Raw genomic sequence first — 20,573 nt, 5'->3', positions numbered from 1 at the left:
TGCACACATGCACACATGCACACATGCACACATGCACACATGCACACATGCACACATGCACACATGCACACATGCACACATGCACACATGCACACATGCACACATGCACACATGCACACATGCACACATGCACACATGCACACATGCACACATGCACACATGCACACATGCACACATGCACACATGCACACATGCACACATGCACACATGCACACATGCACACATGCACACATGCACACATGCACACATGCACACATGCACACATGCATGCACACATGCACACATGCACACATGCACACATGCACACATGCACACATGCACACATGCACACATGCACACATGCACACATGCACACATGCACACATGCACACATGCACACATGCACACATGCACACATGCACACATGCACACATGCACACATGCACACATGCACACATGCACACATGCACACATGCACACATGCACACATGCACACATGCACACATGCACACATGCACACATGCACACATGCACACATGCACACATGCACACATGCACACATGCACACATGCACACATGCACACATGCACACATGCACACATGCACACATGCACACATGCACACATGCACACATGCACACATGCACACATGCACACATGCACACATGCACACATGCACACATGCACACATGCACACATGCACACATGCACACATGCACACATGCACACATGCACACATGCACACATGCACACATGCACACATGCACACATGCACACATGCACACATGCACACATGCACACATGCACACATGCACACATGCACACATGCACACATGCACACATGCACACATGCACACATGCACACATGCACACATGCACACATGCACACATGCACACATGCACACATGCACACATGCACACATGCACACATGCACACATGCACACATGCACACATGCACACATGCACACATGCACACATGCACACATGCACACATGCACACATGCACACATGCACACATGCACACATGCACACATGCACACATGCACACATGCACACATGCACACATGCACACATGCACACATGCACACATGCACACATGCACACATGCACACATGCACACATGCACACATGCACACATGCACACATGCACACATGCACACATGCACACATGCACACATGCACACATGCACACATGCACACATGCACACATGCACACATGCACACATGCACACATGCACACATGCACACATGCACACATGCACACATGCACACATGCACACATGCACACATGCACACATGCACACATGCACACATGCACACATGCACACATGCACACATGCACACATGCACACATGCACACATGCACACATGCACACATGCACACATGCACACATGCACACATGCACACATGCACACATGCACACATGCACATATACACATATACACATATACACATACATACACATACACACACATACACACATACACATACACATACACATACACATACACACATACACATACACATACACACATACACACACATACACACACACACACACACACGGACTAAGCGCGTTATTATATAGCATGATTATATTATTTTGTTTTCATTTTTATTTATTATGTCTAATTTCTAGTTACTGCATGAACGACTATAAAAGAGGGACTAAGGGGAGGAAGGGAAGAGAGGGGGAAGGTCGTTTTTGGGAGGATCATGTCCTAACTACATGCTTTATTCTATCCACTGAACCATCAACAGTTAAACGAGGTTGTGCATGGATTTGAAGGTACTGAATACTTTGGAGGTGGTGATTGCAAACAAATCAGTGTAATTTTCATTCTGATTCTAAGAAATAGGGGACGCATCAAGAGCAAGGGAGTAGACACTTAGTACGGGATTTTCCTGGCACTGCAAGGCAATTCTTCGTGGTGTTTTGGGGTTGGTGCAGCCACCTTTTACGCTGTCCTTCGTTCACTGATTTCCTGCTTTACGTTTACTTCTTTACCTTTTTTGTGTTTGTTGACATACTCTAGTTTATGATGCATCGCTTGGTTTAGAATGTGATTTTTTTTTCTGCAAGTATGCAGAATATCGGCTACCTCCTCATTGATATTCTTAACTTTTTCGTTATGATAAGATAAGGCAAAAAGTGTGGACAGGATTGTAGATGTGTTATTTTCTTATAATCTTTTTACGACTTATTTATTCATCTTTAGCAGGCAAAATCACCCTCCCTAATAGACATCTTGTGCAACTTCAAGCATGAAAACCGTCCTCGACTAGGTTGATTTTTAGGTGACGGAGAAACATCGCTCCTAATTCCGAACCTCGATAGCAGAAATGGTTCACATTACGGCACAAAAATTACCGCAACGTCTGTTTTGGGATCTCTCAGCAGCTGCGCATCACTGTTCTTAAAAACCACCTCAGCCGTTAGACAGTAACGCGATACTAGTTTGAACTGAAAACGACAAACCAAAAGAAAATAGAAAAAAGGAAAATAAAACTAGAAAGTGAGAGAGGCTCTGCTGCCTGAGAATAATTAATAATCCGTGTGGATTTAGCGGATCAATGGACAAGAGATTTTTCATTTCGGTTCTTAGGCAATAAACTCACGTTTGGTCATCTCTCCATCCATCATAGCGCGTTTCGCTTAAACTGCACACAGCAAAAGTTGATCCACTTATCAGGCAATCGGCAGCGGATTGAGTTAGATTTTTTGCGAGAGTTCGTACCGTCATTGCTGGTGCTAATGGTGAAAAACCTCTTCGTTTTCTGTTCTACTATATTTAGAAGGTTACATCCTTTGTGCGTTTTCCTCTTGCGGCGTAATCTAGATTTCTCACTATTTCCGTTCTCACTTTCTCATTCGCTTTGCATTTGGCGCAGCTGGTTTTCTTTGTTAAACTCCATTCATTACTTTTGATATAGACTTATGTATACGAATGGATTAAGTACAGTTACGGAGAACTCAACCGTTTTCCTCCAGTGTCAACTGTTCTTCACAAATCAAGTCCGCTTAGGATGCATCTCCACATTTACTTTACTTCAGAATCGTTTGAGGTTAACGAACGCGTAACTGGCCTATACAATGACGTGCGGTGGCTAGCCGATGTGTCAAGCCAGTGTTTTAACTCCCAGACAAGTCTGGTACCAATTTATCGACCTCGAAGGGATGAAAGGCTTGGTGAACACTAGGGCGGATGCGAACCTCCGATCGTGCAGGGAGCGGAACCTTTAGCCGCTACAGTACACTCCCCCTTATGTCGTTAATTAAACGTACGAATTCCAATGCGCAAGGCGCATTGAGAAGACGCCCTGATAAAAACAGTCAAAAGCGGCTTCAAAGCCCAGGAAGGCTAACTCCAGAGGCTTTGGATACCGCTGTCACACTTCGATCACTCTCCCGACAATAAACACCTGGTTCAATCGCTAATCGAGCAGGGCGAAGCCCAGCTTGTTCATTTGGGATGGTTTCTTAGCGATGTTTGATTAGCCTATCCAAGATGATTCGTTCCACAACCTTGCACACTACACGCAGCAATGATATTCTCTCAACTGCTGGGTTCAGTGACGGATAGCTTCTTGTGGAGAGGAATTATGGTAGCGTGTCCATGATCTATTCGTGGTCGAGGTCTTGTTGCGGTTGACGATGGAACCTCCTTTTCAGACGCTCCTCTTGGTAGAAGTCACCACTGTTGCAGGCAGCACATTCAGGATGGTACGTGTATTTTGTTTTCGCAGATGCAAAAGGCAAACTTCTTCCACTGCAGTAGAAGCAGGAGCGTTTTCCCTTGCAGCATCCTGAATACACTTTGTGAAAGAATCTCCATCGTAATTTTAATTCTTGGTCCGTAATAAAACATAAACAAGGGGGACGTAGTTCTGCACTTTTCAGAACTGCCATGTCGATTTTTGTTCTGGGGGAAACACCTTGGGTTCTCCTGTGGGATTGTATTTTGAAGCTGTAAGGAACTGCACGGGGGCCGGAGTCGAATGCAATGCCCCAAGCAATTCTAAGTTTTTGGATATACTACTGAGGAATGATTCTCGGAACGTAGTAGAGCTGAATTTTGAGAGTTATTATCTCCCGGGGCGGGTGTGGTGCAGCAGTTAGAGGTTCCGCTTCCTGCACGATCGATCGGAGGTTCGAATCCGCCCTAGTGCTCACCAAGCCTTTCATCCCTCCGGGGTCGATAAATTGGTATCAGACTTGTCTGGGAGGATAAAAAGACTGACTTGACACATCGGCTAGCCACCGCAAGTTATTGTATAGGCCAGTTACACGTTCGTAAACCTCAAACGATTCTGAATGGAAGTGAACGTGGGGGCGCATCCCAAGCGGATTGATTAACACCAGAAACTTTATCCTTCATCCTTATTTTCCTCTTGCGCTGCACTTCAGGGATTAAAGATGTTGGCCCTTACCACGTAATGCTAATGACTTCGATTATTCATCTTAAATGTGAAAGCAATATTGAGGCTTGTCTGCTTGCAAAGGTCTACCAGACGACTTCCGTTATCCGTTGTTTGCTTCGTGGAATAATATCCCTTTCCAAGCATGTCGGATTGTTGTGAATCTAATCTTTGCATCCGCATCAAATCAGGCAATTGCCACCTGCTGGCTTGGTAACTTGGATATCAACGTGCTGAGTTCATCATAAAAGACCTCCTTGTTATGGTCGTCAGCGGTTTCCATAAGGACGTGAGCACCTACGACTTAGAGTTTGAGTCCTGTGGGATCCCGCAGTCATACAAAGGTGCATCTTGGCGACGCTTATCCGAACTTCACTAGGTTGTTGTACTCACTCCATTGCGCAGCTTCCTACTTTCTTTCCATTAGCATCGCAGCAGTAGGTGATGTACTTGGTGCATATTTCCTGCAATGCAGCAAACACTACATACAGATATCGGAGTATTCTGGACAAAGCGGCGTGGGTGCTACACTTTTTTGCAATATATGGGAAGGTTTTGCCACATAACGGTACGGGTTATATTGTTCCTAAAGCGTATACTTAAATTTCTCATTACGTTTAGTGGAAGCAGAGCCACCACGTGTCATGTAATAGTCTGACTTGTATACCTGGCCGCAATACGTCATAGTGTAGTAAAATCTTTGTTGCCGTAATAAATTTTGCTGTCAAGATGTCCATTCTGAGATTTTAATTTGTATAGGTAGGGTTCGTAACTACCTGCAAAAGATCAGAACTTCAAGAAACACCACGAAAGCCATCGATAACGCAATCCCATAAGTCGGGGCAGGCAAAGAGACAGGGTGCGAGTCCCCGTTTTCGTCGAAGACGCAGCGCGTCAGACTAATTGAATACACTCGTCGATGGTTGTGCATCCATAGAGTCTCTGAGCCTTCATCCGGAAGTGGCAAAAGAACTAGTCTTGTGAGAATCAAGCCGTACTTCTTTGTAAAATGCTCAGTGTTTATCAATTCTTTGTTACGTGAGCGCATTCGTCTCCAACTTAGAATCGTAGGTTTTTATGAACGTGTAAGCGGTCATTACAATGGTTTAAGGGACCAGATGTATGAAGTCCATGTTCTTCTGTACAATCTATTGTTGATTCGAAGCCGCCCTAGTGCCAACTTAGCCTTTCATACCTTCGGGTTCGCTTGGTAGCAGGCTTATGTGGTTGGCACATCGCCTAGTCACCGCAAATCACTGTAAGCCTTATTTTGCGTTCATAAGCCTCAAACGATTCTGAAGTGAAGTTGAACGCGTAGGGGAATCCCCCATAGGTATTGATTAACGCTGTGCACTTTATTCTTTATCCTCTGGAAGGATAGAAGGTGAATCTTCAATGGCAATCAAGTGGCACGAATTCAGTGCAATAAGCATCAAATTTTCATATATGAATCTAATGTGGCAACCTTTGTAGCCACTTTTTTTTCTTTTTTCCATTCTTCAGGCGTGTGAAAGGCTGAGATTTGCCACGTGAGTTGCTGGTGTTGGTGATTCTTCCCTAAGAAGCGATAATGAAGCAGTCTATTCTCATAGGGCATTTGGGCAACGGACGTTTGTCGTTTTTTGGTATATACTTCCACAGTAGTGCCTTTTTCCAAACACATCAAATCGTTGTTTTAATCGCATTCGCATCTATCCTAACAACAATCACTTACAGCAGGAATATCTCATCAATCAGTGAGTTGAAATCATCATAGAAGGACTCTTTGTTGCAGCGTTTAGTGGTTCATGTAGTATGTGGGCTCTTACGATCCAGGGTTTGACTCATCTCCGATCCAACAGTCTTTCAAAGGTGCATCTGGGCGACGTTGGGCGAAACTCATCTACCAAGTTTTGTACTCGTTCTTCACTGTCACCGCACACCTTACTTTCTTCTCATCTTCATCACCGTATTAGATGGTGTAGTCTTCGAGATTGACGACGGGACGGTCTATGACGAGTTCTTCTTGCAGTACAAATGGAGGGTCGACATTGTTATCGACACCGATTAATCGCGTGAGAACGTGGTTTTTTAGACTTTCTACACGTACAATTTCTTTATTTCTGGATCTCCAATAAATAATTCACTGAACCACCATGTAGGTCTGTTCAGAAGGGATCGAAGACACCTTTGTTTCTACCACTCATTACAGACCTATCGCAATAGTTTGAACAAAGTGGTTTGATGAAATTTATTTGACAGTGAGTGACAGATGAGCGTGAAGGAGTTGATGTTTAGCGCCAAACGTTTTATGTCCACCTTTGGTGCTTTACATGTCAGGTTGTACCTCGCGGTAAACTGGACGATGTGATGAGAGTTTTGACTCATAGAACGTGGATGTGGGACAAAAGATACCTGCGAAAATCGGCTGACCGCCGGAAGATGTCTGCAGCGCCGCACTTCTCTGCGTAATTACGGCTGCTGCTGCACCATTTAGAAAGTCCACCTGGGACCATCAGACCCGTCTCCTTTTCCCCTCGAACAAACGCTGCACGCGACTTCCGCGAGCGATGAAAACTGAAAGCGATGAAAAAGCGATGAGCGATAAAAAATGGGAAGGCAACCAGAGGAGAGAAGTGCAAACCGAATTGACGCAGCAGGTTGTGGCGTACGAATAAGGCAGATCAAGCACTTATTATCAGCTAAAGGCATCACCCCATGAATCTGAGGTGGTACGGATTTCAGGTGGAGTATTCGTATACGGGATCGTAGATTATGAAGAGAAAGAGATTTCTGTCCATTTCCTCCTAATTGCCGTAAAACATGGCCCGGAAGATACGGTTTCGAGCGTTCCGGCGCGCTATTTTCCACAACGAGTTCGATTGGAGTGCGCCAGCCTTATGCACATGCCGCATCTTCCGGGCCATTTTTTTACGGCAATTAGGAAGAAATAGACGGAATTACTTCTCTCTCCATAATCTACTATGCCGTATACGAATACTCCACCTGAAATCCGTACCACCTCAGATTTGTGGGGTGATGCCTTCAACGGAGACTAAGAAGAGGAAACAAATCCTTCTATCCAACTCAAAAATATGTCATACCCATATCAAAGTGTGATATGCTATTATCATGACCTATATTGAACTCATAACCTATATTGAACTTTGAGGAGCTCCACACCCAGCGCTATGTGATAAAATTCTAGAATTGAATGAATTTTGAGTAGCTACTTTGAACGCCAATGAAAAATAAATTTTGCTGCCGGGTGTCTTAGGGAACTGAAAAAAGAACTGTTTAGATCAATGTTTTGCTAAATTTTAATGAACATACAGCGTTTACATAAAGCGCATATTAGATATTTCAGTAGTTAATAGTAGTTAATAGTATTTTAGTAGTTAATACTTGCTTACACTTGTCTTTTACTAAATAAAACTTCATGTGATTCAATAAGCTCATTTCTACCTTCTACATTCGTTCTACCGTTTTATCATTCAACTTTTATCTATTCTATGCATAAAATCAATATGATCGGGTAGGTTTATGAGTGGCGAATAGACATCTTTGTGTCTTCGAAATGCATCTTTAGGTACAATGCTTGTGATTCATTCTTAGCGGTGTGTTAGGCATTGGATATCAACTTCACTTAGCTAGTTGCGCAGAAGGAAATCCGTTGAAACCGAAAAATGTGAAGGATTGATTGTTGTATAACAACGCAAAATGGAATTCCTTCTTTAATCACCTATTGTAAGCCTATGGATGAATTGGTGGCCTCCATCTAACGATTGAGAACAGGGAAATTCATTTTTTCATCAACTCATTCTAATTTCTGAACGGCATTTCACTTATCTACATTTAACTTGTTAAACAACTCTACTTTATACAAAGTTTCAATCAATTCCTGTCACCGTGCAACTTTTTTTCTTAGCGCAAAAGGAGCGACAAGGCTCCTGAGATGACGATGGCGGTGTTAAGAGCGGTACAGCACAATTATCAACGCTTACTAACCTTCTGGATAAGTGACGGCACATCATACAGGCACTTTTAGACCGTCTCAGATATAAAAATGCAAGTTATATTGCTCGTACGCAAGGTAAAGCCCACTCAAATGACTGTCAGCTCAAACAAGATCGCTACAGACAATCTACGGCCTACATGTATGTGGTATATATTTAGGTGTGTAATGTAATGGATGATTAACTGTTTTTGCATGTGTATACGTGTATGTAATGTATTTATCCATTTGCTCACATATACAAATTGACTCACTTGACTTAATTGGTGCGATACTATTATCACTTTAGGCGGTTAACCACATTTTTGCCGAATCGTGTCATTCTCAAACATGGCTCTGCCAAACTTTCTCGATCTACAACGAGAGCTCCTACGGAATCCATTCATTTCTCAATGTTCCACAGCCTGCGAGAATTGACATCTCGCGTAAATTGTCTGTCGACACCGAGTGATCCGAGTACCTTCAGCTTGAATGTCCGGCAGTTCAGCGTCACGAAATGGAGAGTTGTTACTAAAGATTGCTTACGGAACGCAACTACACCGTGCTTCATGTCGTTTTGACCCTACCATACATAGAGCGATTCGACTTATGTCTTAGTGTGCAAGCGGTCAAGTGCTGTAAATGTTTACTAGAAGTCAAGCGATTGTAGAGTGCTCACTAGGAACCACAAAAACAGGACTGACCTTTGTGGACGGCTGTCAAGAAGCAAGCTTCGCGGGCGGTGATTTTGATAAGATGCCGCTCAAAATATAGGTCTTTAGAATGCCGAGACAGTACACAAAAGGTAGTATAACTTTACAGAATTTGGATCTTGATCCTAATATCAGAACATTCTCGGCCACACATTAAGAATTAAACATGAAGATAATTGAACCCAGTAATGAATGACAAAGATCGTAGGATATTGGGTTACAATATCGGTCCAGTCCCGTCAGTTAGTATCTGAGTCTGAGAACCAACTATGAGCACTACGAAGACCACAGTATCCACAGTTGTTCTCCTTTGAAGCTGCCATATTTTATCTTTCCAATGTGCGGCCTTCGGTGGACAGGCTTACTAATGAGAAGAACACTTTTTTTTGAGTTTTTTTTTTTAATTTTTAAATGTGCTTGTTATGATGAGCTAGATTATTGCCATGTATTTGCATTCTTCCACGCAGTGACCTTGCTAATTCCCTGATTCTGTAACAAACATACGATTCTACGAACGAATTTGATTATGCTGAGTGTTAACGACAGCATTATTTTGACCACTAATAACACTATTGTTGCCCCAAATTAATAAGTCAAACTGGTGGCTACAACCAATGTAGCGCAAGCCGTAAGAACCAGTGCATTTCTATGGTATTCGCTAATGGATTTAGATCAGGTAGATTGGTAACATTCTTTCCATCACATGATGTGTGACACACTTGTGACACTAAAGAATACTCGAAGTCTAAAAGAACTTGCACAGGAGTGTTTGTTGGAAAACAGTCAATGGGAAAGACGTGATTCTCGCACTGTATTGTAACCCAAGAGTTTATTGATCATCTGCAAAGGAATTCAATTCTTGCATCTTTGCTACAGCTGCAGCACCCTTTGACCCCTATAACCGAGATCTCATATGTTTGATTGATTATGTACTCGGTGTCACCAATAAGCAACTTGATAGCTTTCTATAGCTGGAATGATTTCTCCTTCACTGAAGAGCGCATAGATTTCTTTGCCATCGCCGAAGATTTCGGGGGAAGTGAACGGGGTGCGTATTGGTATACTTGTTTTCTCAAATTTGGAAGTGAATCATGCGGACATTGACATGTTTGCTGTGTTTTCATATTTACCCGAAAGCAAATCATGCGATTTCGACCATATATTGATATATCAGATGCGGGTCGAATGTTCTCACTGGAACTGTTTCTTCTTCCAAGTGGAACTTGGAAATCCTTTTCTTTTTGCATTTCGTGCGCACTTAACTAACCACATGAGCAACATGATGCTAACGATCGAAGAGTAAACCAACATTGTTAGAGTGATTATAGCTCCAAGTGGCCAACAGTGAAGATTATCTATAAGGTCTTTGTTCATCAGAGAGGCAGATTTCTCGCAAAAGTCCGGCGGTTCGCACTGCATAGTCGAGAAAACCATTGCGCTCTCACTTTCAGACCGCAACGTAATCGTGCTATTTTAATCTTATGAAGACTTTCCCTATTCAAATATAAATGTTTTCGATGCGTTAGACATAATTCAGATATAATTCTGCAGACTGTTTTGATGCACAGCTCAAATCTTGATGTAGGAGGCATTATTTCTACTCTCCGTTGCACTTTATTGAGTTGTTCTCATGTGCTATCACAGGACATGCAGTTGATAATGCCAGCATAGCCATCAGAAGATATGTGGATACCTGTCTACTTCAAGAAGCAGGGCTTCGCTCAAGACTTCTTTTAAATTTTTGGATAAATTTTTAAGCACGTGTTCTCGACTGTGTGGCTGGGCGAGTTCTACAGTAAGACAGTTCTGCTGAATCCGCTCTTCCTTGCTGTTGTATCTCCTGCTCTCCTGCAATGCAGTTTCTCACAAGTTCTGGAAAGTGGTCTTCAACCAAACTACGTATTTCCAACGGATATAACTTGTTGAATGGCCCTTGGATAACTCTTTTGTTTGGCGTAAGGAGTTTCGCTGATATTACATGACCATCCTGACTTGGTACTGTTTCTAGTACTTTGCCGTACATCCAGTTACCACGTGGAAGAAATTCTTGCTCAATAAGTACAATTTCTCCAATTTGCGGTGTATTTGTCACATGCCGCGGTTGTTTTAGTAGCACTCTCTGGTTATCTCTCAAGGATGTAAGATACTCTTTGTTCCATCGCTCCCAAAATACTGTAGCGATCGTTTCCGAAAACATTAATGCTTCCTGTGCTTGCGCAACTGTCTGAAGCAACTCGGGATCATATACTGTATCGCCATTACCGCACTGTAACTGCGTGCTTGGAAGAGAGTACTTTAGATTTCCTTGTAGGAAATCGATAGGTCTTATTGGTATTTCATCAAGATCCGTTGCACTGACTTTTGTCAACGGGCGAGTGTTAATTATCGCTTCAATTCTTGAAATTACTGTAGTCATTTGTTCAAATGACAATTTTTTACGTCCAATGCTTTTTTGAAAGCATCTTTTCACGGAGCCAACCATTCTTTCCCATGCGCCTCCCATCCATGGTGAAGCAGGTGGATTGAAAATCCACTTTATGCCTTCTGAGGCACTGTAGCTCATCACGGAGCAACCATTTTCATCATTTTCTAGGAACAAATTTTCAATCACTTTTGATCCCAATTTAAAATTCGTTCCGCAATCAGTTCGGATGAGTTTTGGAACACCTCTTCGAGATATAAAACGGATGAAGCTGCTTAAAAATGCACCCGCTGACAAATTTTCGACCACTTCAAGGTGCACAGCCCTGGTAGTGAGTCATGTGAATAAACAGACGTACATTTTCTGTTTGACGTTTGACTCAAATGGTCCCATATAGTTGCATCCAACATTTGCAAAGGGTTTGGTTATTATTAGCCGATCTGTTGGTAATGGTGGCATCTCTGGTGCTCCATATGGCAATCCGTGGCATTTCTTACACGTAATGCATGTACGCAGATATTTCTTGATCACTCTAGATGGCTGGGGAATCCAAAATCGTTGTCTTGCCAGCACTAATGTCTGTTCTTTGCCACAGTGTGCGTTTTCATAATGTAGGTCATGAATGATTAGCCTGGCTAGTTCCGAGTAATTCGGGATGAAAATTGGCATTTTTGTGTCATATGGCAAATTGGTATTCTGAATGCGTGACTTGTATCGAATGATACCTTTTTCGTCTCTGATAATCTTCTGATTTGGGAATCGTTTCTGCAATTTTTGCACGTTGATGTTTTCGTGAATAGCTGCTAAGATGAGTTTCTCAGAGATCTCCATATCCTCCGCAGCAATGACATCTTCATTTGTATAGAGAGAGAGAGTACGTTTAGCGTAATCGATGTTGACCTGGTGTAATTGCACCGTTTCACCCATTTACTCAGCAATTTTCCAACAACTGAGAATGTTCGAAGAGCTGTTTTGTAGCGAGAGAAACGAGCTAGATCTATTAAACGGGATGATTCCGCTGACTCGTTTGTGGTTTCAACATTCACATGTTGATTGTCCTCTATTTCTTCGTAAAACTGATCACAGCTGAGGTTATCTATGGATCGAATAAGCCAAGTTTGCTGGTCGTGCTCTAGCCATCTGGGTCCTCTCACCCAATCATGATTACTGATGAGGCTTGCCGTTGTGCCTCGAGTTCCAACGTCTGCTGGATTATGATGTGTTGGAACATGAAATAGATGTACTGGGATGGATTTGACTTCGATTTGAGTCTTCAATCTCAAAATGCGATCCTTCTGATTAGTCACGAATATCGGAAGTTTGCGTGAGGACCTAATCCACTGGTGCTATTTCGCTATCACTGGCGACATTTACGGAAATAATTTCAATGTTTATTGAATCAAGAATGGTTTTCGCCATTCGCAGTCCTATTAAGATAGCCAACAATTCCAAGCGTGGTATAGTTTGCTGGATCTTTTTTGGTGTTAGCTTGCTCTTTCCACTAATCAATGAAGTGATCTCATTAGTGTTTTCGCACCTCAGATATGCGCATGTCGATATTGCCATTTCGCTGGCGTCACAAAACACCCATAAGGAAATTCTTGAGGTGTGAGGCGTGGGAGAACGTAGCAATGATCGACTGACTCTTATACATGCATTGTTTACTCTTGTATTACCGAATTCCATTTAATACACAGCGCTTGCGGAACGTATTGTTTCCATTCTATCCCTGTATCATAAATTTCTCTCATTAGAGACTTCAGTTTGACAATCAGTGGGCTTGCGAGGCCTACGGGATCATAGATCGAGTTTATTTGGCTTACAATATCGCGTTTGGTTAGTTTTTCTTTTTGTGGAATTGTAACTCACACTTCATCACAAATTCGTCCGATTTGGTGTCATATTTGACACCAAGAAGTTTTATGTTGTCTGTGGGCGCTCTATCCTCTTGGAATAGCTCTGTTAACTTCAGCAGAGTTTGAAATATATTCTCGTAAATTCATGCCGAAAATATTCTTTGAAGCAGTATATTTTTCTAGTGCTTCCTCTTTGGTGGTGGCGCATAAGAGAATATTGTCTACATAAATATTTTTTGCAATCTCCAGTGAGAACGGAGTATTCTTGTGATTTAAATATGCCAGAATGGCCATGTTAAGAATACTTGGTGCCGAGGTGTTACCGAAATGCAAACGATTGAATCTGTATTCTGCTATGTTGTCTCGATTTGGAGGCTTATTCATGTCTTTCAGCCATAAAAACCGACACAAATCTTTATGATCTTCCACTAGTCTAATTTGCGTGAAAGCCGCTTCAATATCGCATAAAAGAATAATTCCACTGGTTCTACTTGCAACTGGAACATCATGAATTTTGTTCACGAAGGATTCTCCTGTGTAGATCACATCATTCAGCGAAAGCTGTCCGACTCTCTTAGAGGAAGCATCAAATACTATCCTCAATGGTTTTGCCTCTTCTGGCTTCCAAACTCCGGAATGTGGCATGTAGTAAGTGCCGGCCGAATTTTTATTTTGTCCGTGGACTAATTCGACAACTTCGTTTTGGATATAATCGTTCATTATTTTGTTATACCACTCACGTTGGTGGATATTATTTGATAGTTGTCTTTGTAACGAAATCAATCGACGGTACGCTATTCCGTAATTATCCGTTAGGTCGATGACATTATCTTTCAAGGGAAAGGGTACGGTTACAACGCCGTTTTCAAACGATATTGATTTCGAATAGCTTTTGAAGTACTCGAATGTGTTTTCGTTCTTAGTACATTCTTCTGATGATATTCCTAAACCATCTAGTTCGAACAACTTCTGTAGAATTTCTGATTCATTCTGTTCTTGAACGAGGCTGAGGCCATGTGTTATCGTTGTCGCTTCTTGCTGCGAATTGATTGACCCTTTGCCGTGTACCGTTGGTCCGAATACCGTACGCGCAATGCGTAATCCAGATGGCAAAGTTATAGTGTCAACTGTGTTTACGAGGTCGTAATAGTTATCTAGACCGACTAATATTTGCGGGTTTTGATGTTCACCGCGAACTCTCGGATTGTTTATGCAAATCTCTTTGTCTTGGAGGTATTGTTTATCTGCATCGTTGAGACGTACAGACGAAAAGTCATTAGTGATAATTGGCTTGGTTTGAATCGTCATATGGATCTCCTTGCCAAAGGCATTGCTGATTTTGAGGGGGACAATGTTTGTTTGATATTTTTCGGTATGTCCACCTATACCTGACATTGTGTAGATTTCGGTTTTCTGAGTTGGAAGACCAAATTCCCTTGCGGTCTGCTCTCTAATGATGGTTTTTTGAGCTCCAGTGTCAAAGAAAAACAGGAGTTTTTCGAATTGTCTGGTGTTATTATTCCAAACATTTCCTTCGGCAGTCATCAGGATTACTTGCTCTTTTCTTTTGTCAATGTACACGGAACCTTCGGCTGAGTGGTTAGTACTGTGATCAGCTGTATGAGGATTTGTCTGCTGATTGTTGCGATCATTACCATTATTGCGGCCATTGCCGTATTGATTCCGAGCAGTAGTGTTATTTCTTGGAACTGGTACGGTATTGGAGAAGCTTTGATTGCGCGATCGGTCACCAGCGCTATATCTTGTCCTGTTACCATCATTTGAAGTGGAAATGCAAAGGCTTACATCGTGCATTTTGCCTCATTTAGGACAATTTGGTTTCTGACAGTCATAACTTCTTCTGAGAAACATTTCCAGCATTGTCTGGCTTCTTTCACCATATTTCGCCTTGATTTAATATCACTGATTGTTCGGCAGTTCGCTGATATATGATTTGAGTTGTCACAAAAACGACAAATTTTTCCCAATTTTGGGGGTTCTGTAACATCCACACCGTATTGTCTTCGGTTCGGATGGTTTTCAAACTTTACACGACCTTTTAAACGTGCGTCTACAAACTTTTTTGCATTAATCTCCTTCTCAAGATGATCCATTACATCTTCTATTTTCACTTCATCTTGATCTTGAATTATAACAAGAACGTTTTTCACTATAGTGTAAGGAAATTTCTCCAAAATTTTCTCTGTCCACATCGCATCTTGCATTTGTGGTATATTTTGGCCTGCAGAGACCATTTGATTCATGAGCATTCGAATTTTGTCGAACGTGTTCATACAGCTATCAGCATCATTCTTTGCTGCTGGCAAATTAATTAATTTTTGCACTATTTTTGCTCTGTTAGTCGGTTTATTACCGTATTTCCTTTTCAAAGCATTAATCATCCACTTATAATTTTGTGGGATCAATTGTATGCCTTTTATGGCTGTTTCTGCTCTCCCTTTGAGGCTATCTCTAAGTAACAGCATTTTTTCGACTGTACTTAAAACCTTACTTTGGTCAACGAGCGTTTCATATATTGCCCAAAATTCAGGGAACTCTTCTTCGTCCCCGTAGAATCGTGGCAACCTTAGTTGCTTTGGTTTGAGAGTACGATATATGAAATCTTCATCGTCTTCTCTACTTTTTCCGAATTTGAATTGTCTTCCGAGAGCCAAATGGCGTCATTTTGTGAAGAACCTTTTTCGGTTTCCTCAGTCGCAGTTGACTCTGTTGCGGTCTGCTGATCTGCGTGAGTTTCATTTATTCTTGCAGGCTTTTGTTTTGTGAGCTCTCTATGAGTTATTCCCATCTTCCTTGCAAGTTTTCCCATGTGATTCCGTGCTTCTGTGACCCTGGCACTTAGTATATATACCATTTCGTTTGCCTTTGCAATCCTTTCATTGAATTGCGTGTTATTTTCAATCTCCTCAACTTCATTTGTGAGGTCTTTTTTATTTCCCTTAGATCTTGCTTCTTCATATTCTTTTTGCAACTTATCTATCAATGCCTGATGAGCGTTTCTGCTCATTTTGATTGCCTCTATGCTTCCAGAGAGCAAATTTGCGGCACTGAGATACTCTTCGTACCTTTCCTCATCTGTTCCTGATGGTTTTATCTCTTCTGAGTAAGTACTGTACTTATCCAGTAGTGACTGGAGCGTTTTTGCACTCAGCAATATCGGCCTTTTGTGAAAAACAAGTGTCATTGTGACGCGAGTGCAATCGTAGCGTTGATACGCTATAAGCAGTGACCTTAGACTGCACGAGAGATATGCTTAAGTGGCTATTAGCTTGCTTTTGCCAGCTAAAGGTGGGCTGGACTTTATTAAGCAACAATGAATTTGTTGCTGCCAGCGAAGGGTGGGCTGGACTTTATGATCCGTTTGAGGATCTCGGCTTTTATCGAATTTAGCCGATGCACCAAAATGTGATGGCGCGAAGGATTTATACGGATCCTTCTTTATGCCCTATTAGTAAAGCGATAAGGCCGTTGCCTTAGAGTACAGGTGGTTCAGTGGTAGTAGTATACTAATTTATTGATGGGCGAAGACGTTTTTGATAGGCGAAGAATATATTGATAGGAGAAGACGATATTGATAGGCGACGACGATATTGACAGGCAAAGACGATATTGATAGGCAAAGGCGATATTGATAGGCTAAGAAGTTATTGATAGGCGAAAGCGATGTGCTCACTGGGAGCCATGAAACACCATAATGAGCCCGTTGTGGGCGGTCGTTAACAAATTAGCCATAATGAGCAATCGTAGAATAAACAAACTTCGTGGGCGGTCATCTTGATAAGATGACCGTCAAAATATAACTCTTTACAATGCCGAATGTTTGTATAATGGATATATGATACAGCGCCAAAATTATAGCATAACAACGCAGAATTCGGGTCCTGATACAAATGTCAGGACAGACCCTACTTTGTTCTAACCCATACAACTACAAAGAGAAAGCAAGCGTTATCTATATCCTTCTGCGCCCACGTTAGTTTACCTATTAAAAAACGTTTGACTTGTGTCAGCATTGCATACGGGAAACTCCTTCGGATTTTCTTTCTGTTTAAACTTCTTGACAGTAGGAAGATTTTTTTTTCAATCTGTATATATTAATGCTGTACACAAAATTGTCCAGTACCCTTGGATTTAAACTCGAATTTTTTTTCGCGATCTCACGGTTGTTTTATCCAATTCCTTCGGAGTCTTTGATTTAGTCTTTTCATCAAAGTCGTACATGATCCTCACGATCAAAAATTACATATAGTAATTAAGATTTTCAAAGAGGTTATTGATCAACGGAATAGCTAAAAGAGAAATAAAATGGGAAAATGAACAATAAATGGAATACACGCGAATAAAAGTAGAAGCATTTACACGTAATGTGGGAGTGATTTTAGCGACGAACACTCATTTGATTGGGAATGAGTACAGGAGTGATGCGGGTTTTGTTATGTTTAAACTAACATTTATAATATGGTGCTGAAAAAACCTGGAAAAGCTACTAAGGGAGCGTTTTGTAAAGAAAGGAAATAGCTAAATTATCGTTGTTAGAGGCTCTCTGGGCGTTTTGAAAGTTAGTTGGGAAATGTTGAGAATTTCAGCAAATTTCCCTGCTTTTTCCTTACTTTTTGGAGAATATAAAGAAATGTGAAGAAAGTAAAACAAGATTCCAGGAAGAAGAATCATAAAACCCTCTGCCAAATATCTAATCATCTGCCATAATATATGTCAGAGTGGATGAGTTTTTGTAAGGTAAGAGTTAAATTATTGGACTTTCGAAGTCAAATACATTTTGACAGGCACCCAGACATCTGAAACCTTGCTGTTTTCCTCGTTGCACGAATACGCTAGCGCAACCAAATGAATCCGCTGCATTTTCGTAGAACATAAAAGAGAGCGCCTAACTGCAAATTTTAACCTCTACAAGCATCTTTGTTTCCTCTTGGTTGCTAGTTGGGAAAAATCCAAAAATGGGAGGAAAAATATGCTATTAGGTTGGCCTGACAGAAACTTCTGTTTGTTTTTCTGTTTATTTTTCGACGTATAAAATAATTTTAATCCAACGCTTATACTGTTCTGAAAGAATGTTGTTTTGCTCATTGTTTGATATATAGGAGCGGTCTGTTTTGTTTTGTTTTTACCAATAAAAGTTTCCAGACAATGAGTGATGAAAACAATGCGCATGCGAACGTGCTTGCTTTGTGACTTTAAACAGGGCACGACTGTTGCCGAACCTCACCGTGACGTGTCCAAAGCGTTTGGCGACGATGTTATAAGCGAACGACAATGTTGCAACTGGTTCCAACGCTTTGGAGCTGGTGACGAAAGTTTACAACAAGAAAATCGTGGTCGTCAGTCTAAAATCATCGACAACGATGCATTAAAAACCGCTGCTGAGTCGAACCCTAGTCAAGCTACGCGAGAACTTGCTGAAATTTTCGGTTGTGGTCACATGACGTTTGAAAATCATCGACACAGATTCGGCAAGGTTAATCGTTGGGGTAAATGTGTGTCGGACCGATAACGATGGACCGTAAGTTGCAAAGGTGACGCTGTAGAAGCTCGAGGAGCTGGGCTGGCAAGTTCTTCCACACCCGCCATATAACCCCGACCTTGCTACTGCAGACTACTGTCTGTTTCGCTCGATGCAAAACTTCTCCGACAAAAATCTTACAAGCTGTGAAGATGTCGAAATCTGGTTGGCCAACTTTTTCAGGTCCGAGCTCTATCGCGTGCCAGAGTCGCCCAATAGTTTCTCCTTTCGACTGGGACACAAAGAGCATCATAGTTTTCTTTGAAGGACTTTGAAGGAGTTTGACTGAAATCTGACCATCGGGTCGGCGGTCTTCCAGTAGTGCGCTTAATATCGCGTGGAACCCAGTCACTCAAGGCTCTGGTCCAACGGCTGTCGTTAAAGCGCATCACGTGTCCGGCCCATCTTATTTTACTTTCCTTGGCAAACGCAGCAGCGTGTCTAACCTTCAATCGCTGATGTAGAAGAGAACTTCAAATCCCACCCGTGACTTCAATAACGTGGGACTGCGTGAAGCTGGATACTCCTTGCATCACTCTCTCAACTGTGCTTTCAATAACGCTCATCGCGTTCTCCTGCTTGCGAAGTGCCCAGGTTTCCAAGGCATAGGTCAAAACAAGAAGTACGGTGGTATTGAAAAGGTGGCCACGGAGCTGGGTGTTCTTAGTCTTCTTTACCACATCCTCGATGTTCCTATACGCTTCCCAAGCCGCTCGTCTCGTCCTGTCCAGCTCGGGGATCAGGTCGTTCATCATGTTCAATTTCCGACTCAGATAAACGTAGCTGGTGGTTTGGGTATCTCCTATCTGGGTAATTTCCGCCATATAACTGTGCAATTTATTCAGCTCGTACGTGCCCAGAGCATAACTCAAACGTCTGAGTGCATTTAGCTTGAAGACAGCACACAACGAATCTGATGTGGTGAGGGAATCCGCTGGAAAAGTTAGAGATGGGGTTATAAATTGCGAAATCCGGTGTGGTTCCATTCATCTCTTCCTAATCGTCGTTAAAAACGGCGTGCAAAAAGCCATTGTTTATGATTTCAGTTGTAACACACCGCCTTTGTGCTCTCGCTGCATCCAAGTGAGAGCGGTCGAAGATCAGTGATGTATTCTCACCAGCCTATTCAAGTGAAACGAATGAATAGGCAGCTGAGGGGAACGGGGTGCGAACAAGGAGATAGGTCCTAACGTACCTGGTAGGAACAAAAACGGCTGCCACATCGTTTTTTTACGACGATTAGGAAGAGATGAGCAGACTTACCTCGCATCCGCAATCTACAACCCCATCCTTAGTTTTTCTCGCGGATTTCGTCACCACGTCAGACACGTTGTATGCTGTCTTCACGCCTTGCCACCACGAGCAGGTAGCAGCCCCATCTCAAATCTATATATATATATATATATATATATATATATATATACATATATATATATATATATATATATATATCATAACTGATATCCTCTGCATTAGACCCTGTGATGGCGCGAAGGATTTATACGGATCCTTCTTTATGCCCTATTAGTAAAGCGATAAGGCCGTTGCCTCAGAGTACAGGTGGTTCAGTGGTAGTAGTATACTAATTTATTGACAGGCAAAGACGATATTGATAGGCGAAGAAGTTATTGATAGGCGAAAGCGATGTGCTCACTGGGAGCCATGAAACAC

General features: G+C 42.1%; 7 protein-coding genes across 9 annotated transcripts in view; 2 read left to right on the top strand and 5 right to left on the bottom strand.

The window, feature by feature from the left end:
• The window catches only part of RB195_022461 (uncharacterized protein), a gene marked incomplete at both ends in the record, with an annotated part of 50,357 nt that extends 45,710 nt beyond the window's left edge, over positions 1–4,647 (top strand). The window contains one exon of the mRNA XM_064209592.1: positions 4,466–4,647. Coding sequence (XP_064065473.1) covers positions 4,466–4,647 — 182 coding nt within the window. The remainder of the gene's footprint in view (positions 1–4,465) is intronic.
• A 6,191-nt stretch (positions 4,648–10,838) lies between these two features.
• Positions 10,839–11,648, bottom strand: RB195_022460 (uncharacterized protein; the record flags this gene model as incomplete). Its single annotated transcript, XM_064209591.1, has 1 exon — positions 10,839–11,648. The coding sequence occupies one exon, from the start codon at positions 11,646–11,648 to the stop codon at positions 10,839–10,841; it is 810 nt and encodes a 269-aa protein (XP_064065472.1).
• Positions 11,649–11,843: 195 nt separating this feature from the next.
• Positions 11,844–12,434, bottom strand: RB195_022459 (uncharacterized protein; the record flags this gene model as incomplete). The annotated part of the gene is made up of 1 exon (XM_064209590.1): positions 11,844–12,434. One exon carries the CDS (start codon positions 12,432–12,434, stop codon positions 11,844–11,846), a length of 591 nt encoding a protein of 196 aa, XP_064065471.1.
• A 1,013-nt stretch (positions 12,435–13,447) lies between these two features.
• RB195_022458 (uncharacterized protein) lies at positions 13,448–15,849 on the bottom strand (the record flags this gene model as incomplete). 2 transcript variants are annotated; one of them, XM_064209588.1, is made up of 2 exons in its annotated part: positions 13,448–15,119; positions 15,170–15,849. In XM_064209588.1, the coding sequence occupies 2 exons, from the start codon at positions 15,847–15,849 to the stop codon at positions 13,448–13,450; spliced, it is 2,352 nt and encodes a 783-aa protein (XP_064065469.1). The 2 variants fall into 2 exon arrangements, with proteins under 2 accessions (XP_064065469.1, XP_064065470.1); XM_064209589.1 differs by having other exon boundaries at positions 13,448–15,178.
• A 101-nt stretch (positions 15,850–15,950) lies between these two features.
• On the bottom strand, positions 15,951–16,568 carry RB195_022457 (uncharacterized protein; the record flags this gene model as incomplete). The annotated part of the gene is made up of 1 exon (XM_064209587.1): positions 15,951–16,568. One exon carries the CDS (start codon positions 16,566–16,568, stop codon positions 15,951–15,953), a length of 618 nt encoding a protein of 205 aa, XP_064065468.1.
• A 1,977-nt stretch (positions 16,569–18,545) lies between these two features.
• On the top strand, positions 18,546–18,893 carry RB195_022456 (uncharacterized protein; the record flags this gene model as incomplete). 2 transcript variants are annotated; one of them, XM_064209585.1, is made up of 1 exon in its annotated part: positions 18,546–18,893. In XM_064209585.1, one exon carries the CDS (start codon positions 18,546–18,548, stop codon positions 18,891–18,893), a length of 348 nt encoding a protein of 115 aa, XP_064065466.1. The 2 variants fall into 2 exon arrangements, with proteins under 2 accessions (XP_064065466.1, XP_064065467.1); XM_064209586.1 differs by having other exon boundaries at positions 18,552–18,893.
• A 482-nt stretch (positions 18,894–19,375) lies between these two features.
• On the bottom strand, positions 19,376–19,888 carry RB195_022455 (uncharacterized protein; the record flags this gene model as incomplete). Its single annotated transcript, XM_064209584.1, has 1 exon — positions 19,376–19,888. The coding sequence occupies one exon, from the start codon at positions 19,886–19,888 to the stop codon at positions 19,376–19,378; it is 513 nt and encodes a 170-aa protein (XP_064065465.1).
• Positions 19,889–20,573: the final 685 nt, after the last annotated feature.

The sequence above is a fragment of the Necator americanus genome, chromosome X, assembly GCF_031761385.1.
Source record: "Necator americanus strain Aroian chromosome X, whole genome shotgun sequence".
Lineage (NCBI taxonomy): Eukaryota > Metazoa > Nematoda > Chromadorea > Rhabditida > Ancylostomatidae > Necator > Necator americanus.
This window is presented reverse-complemented; position numbering and strand designations above follow the sequence as displayed.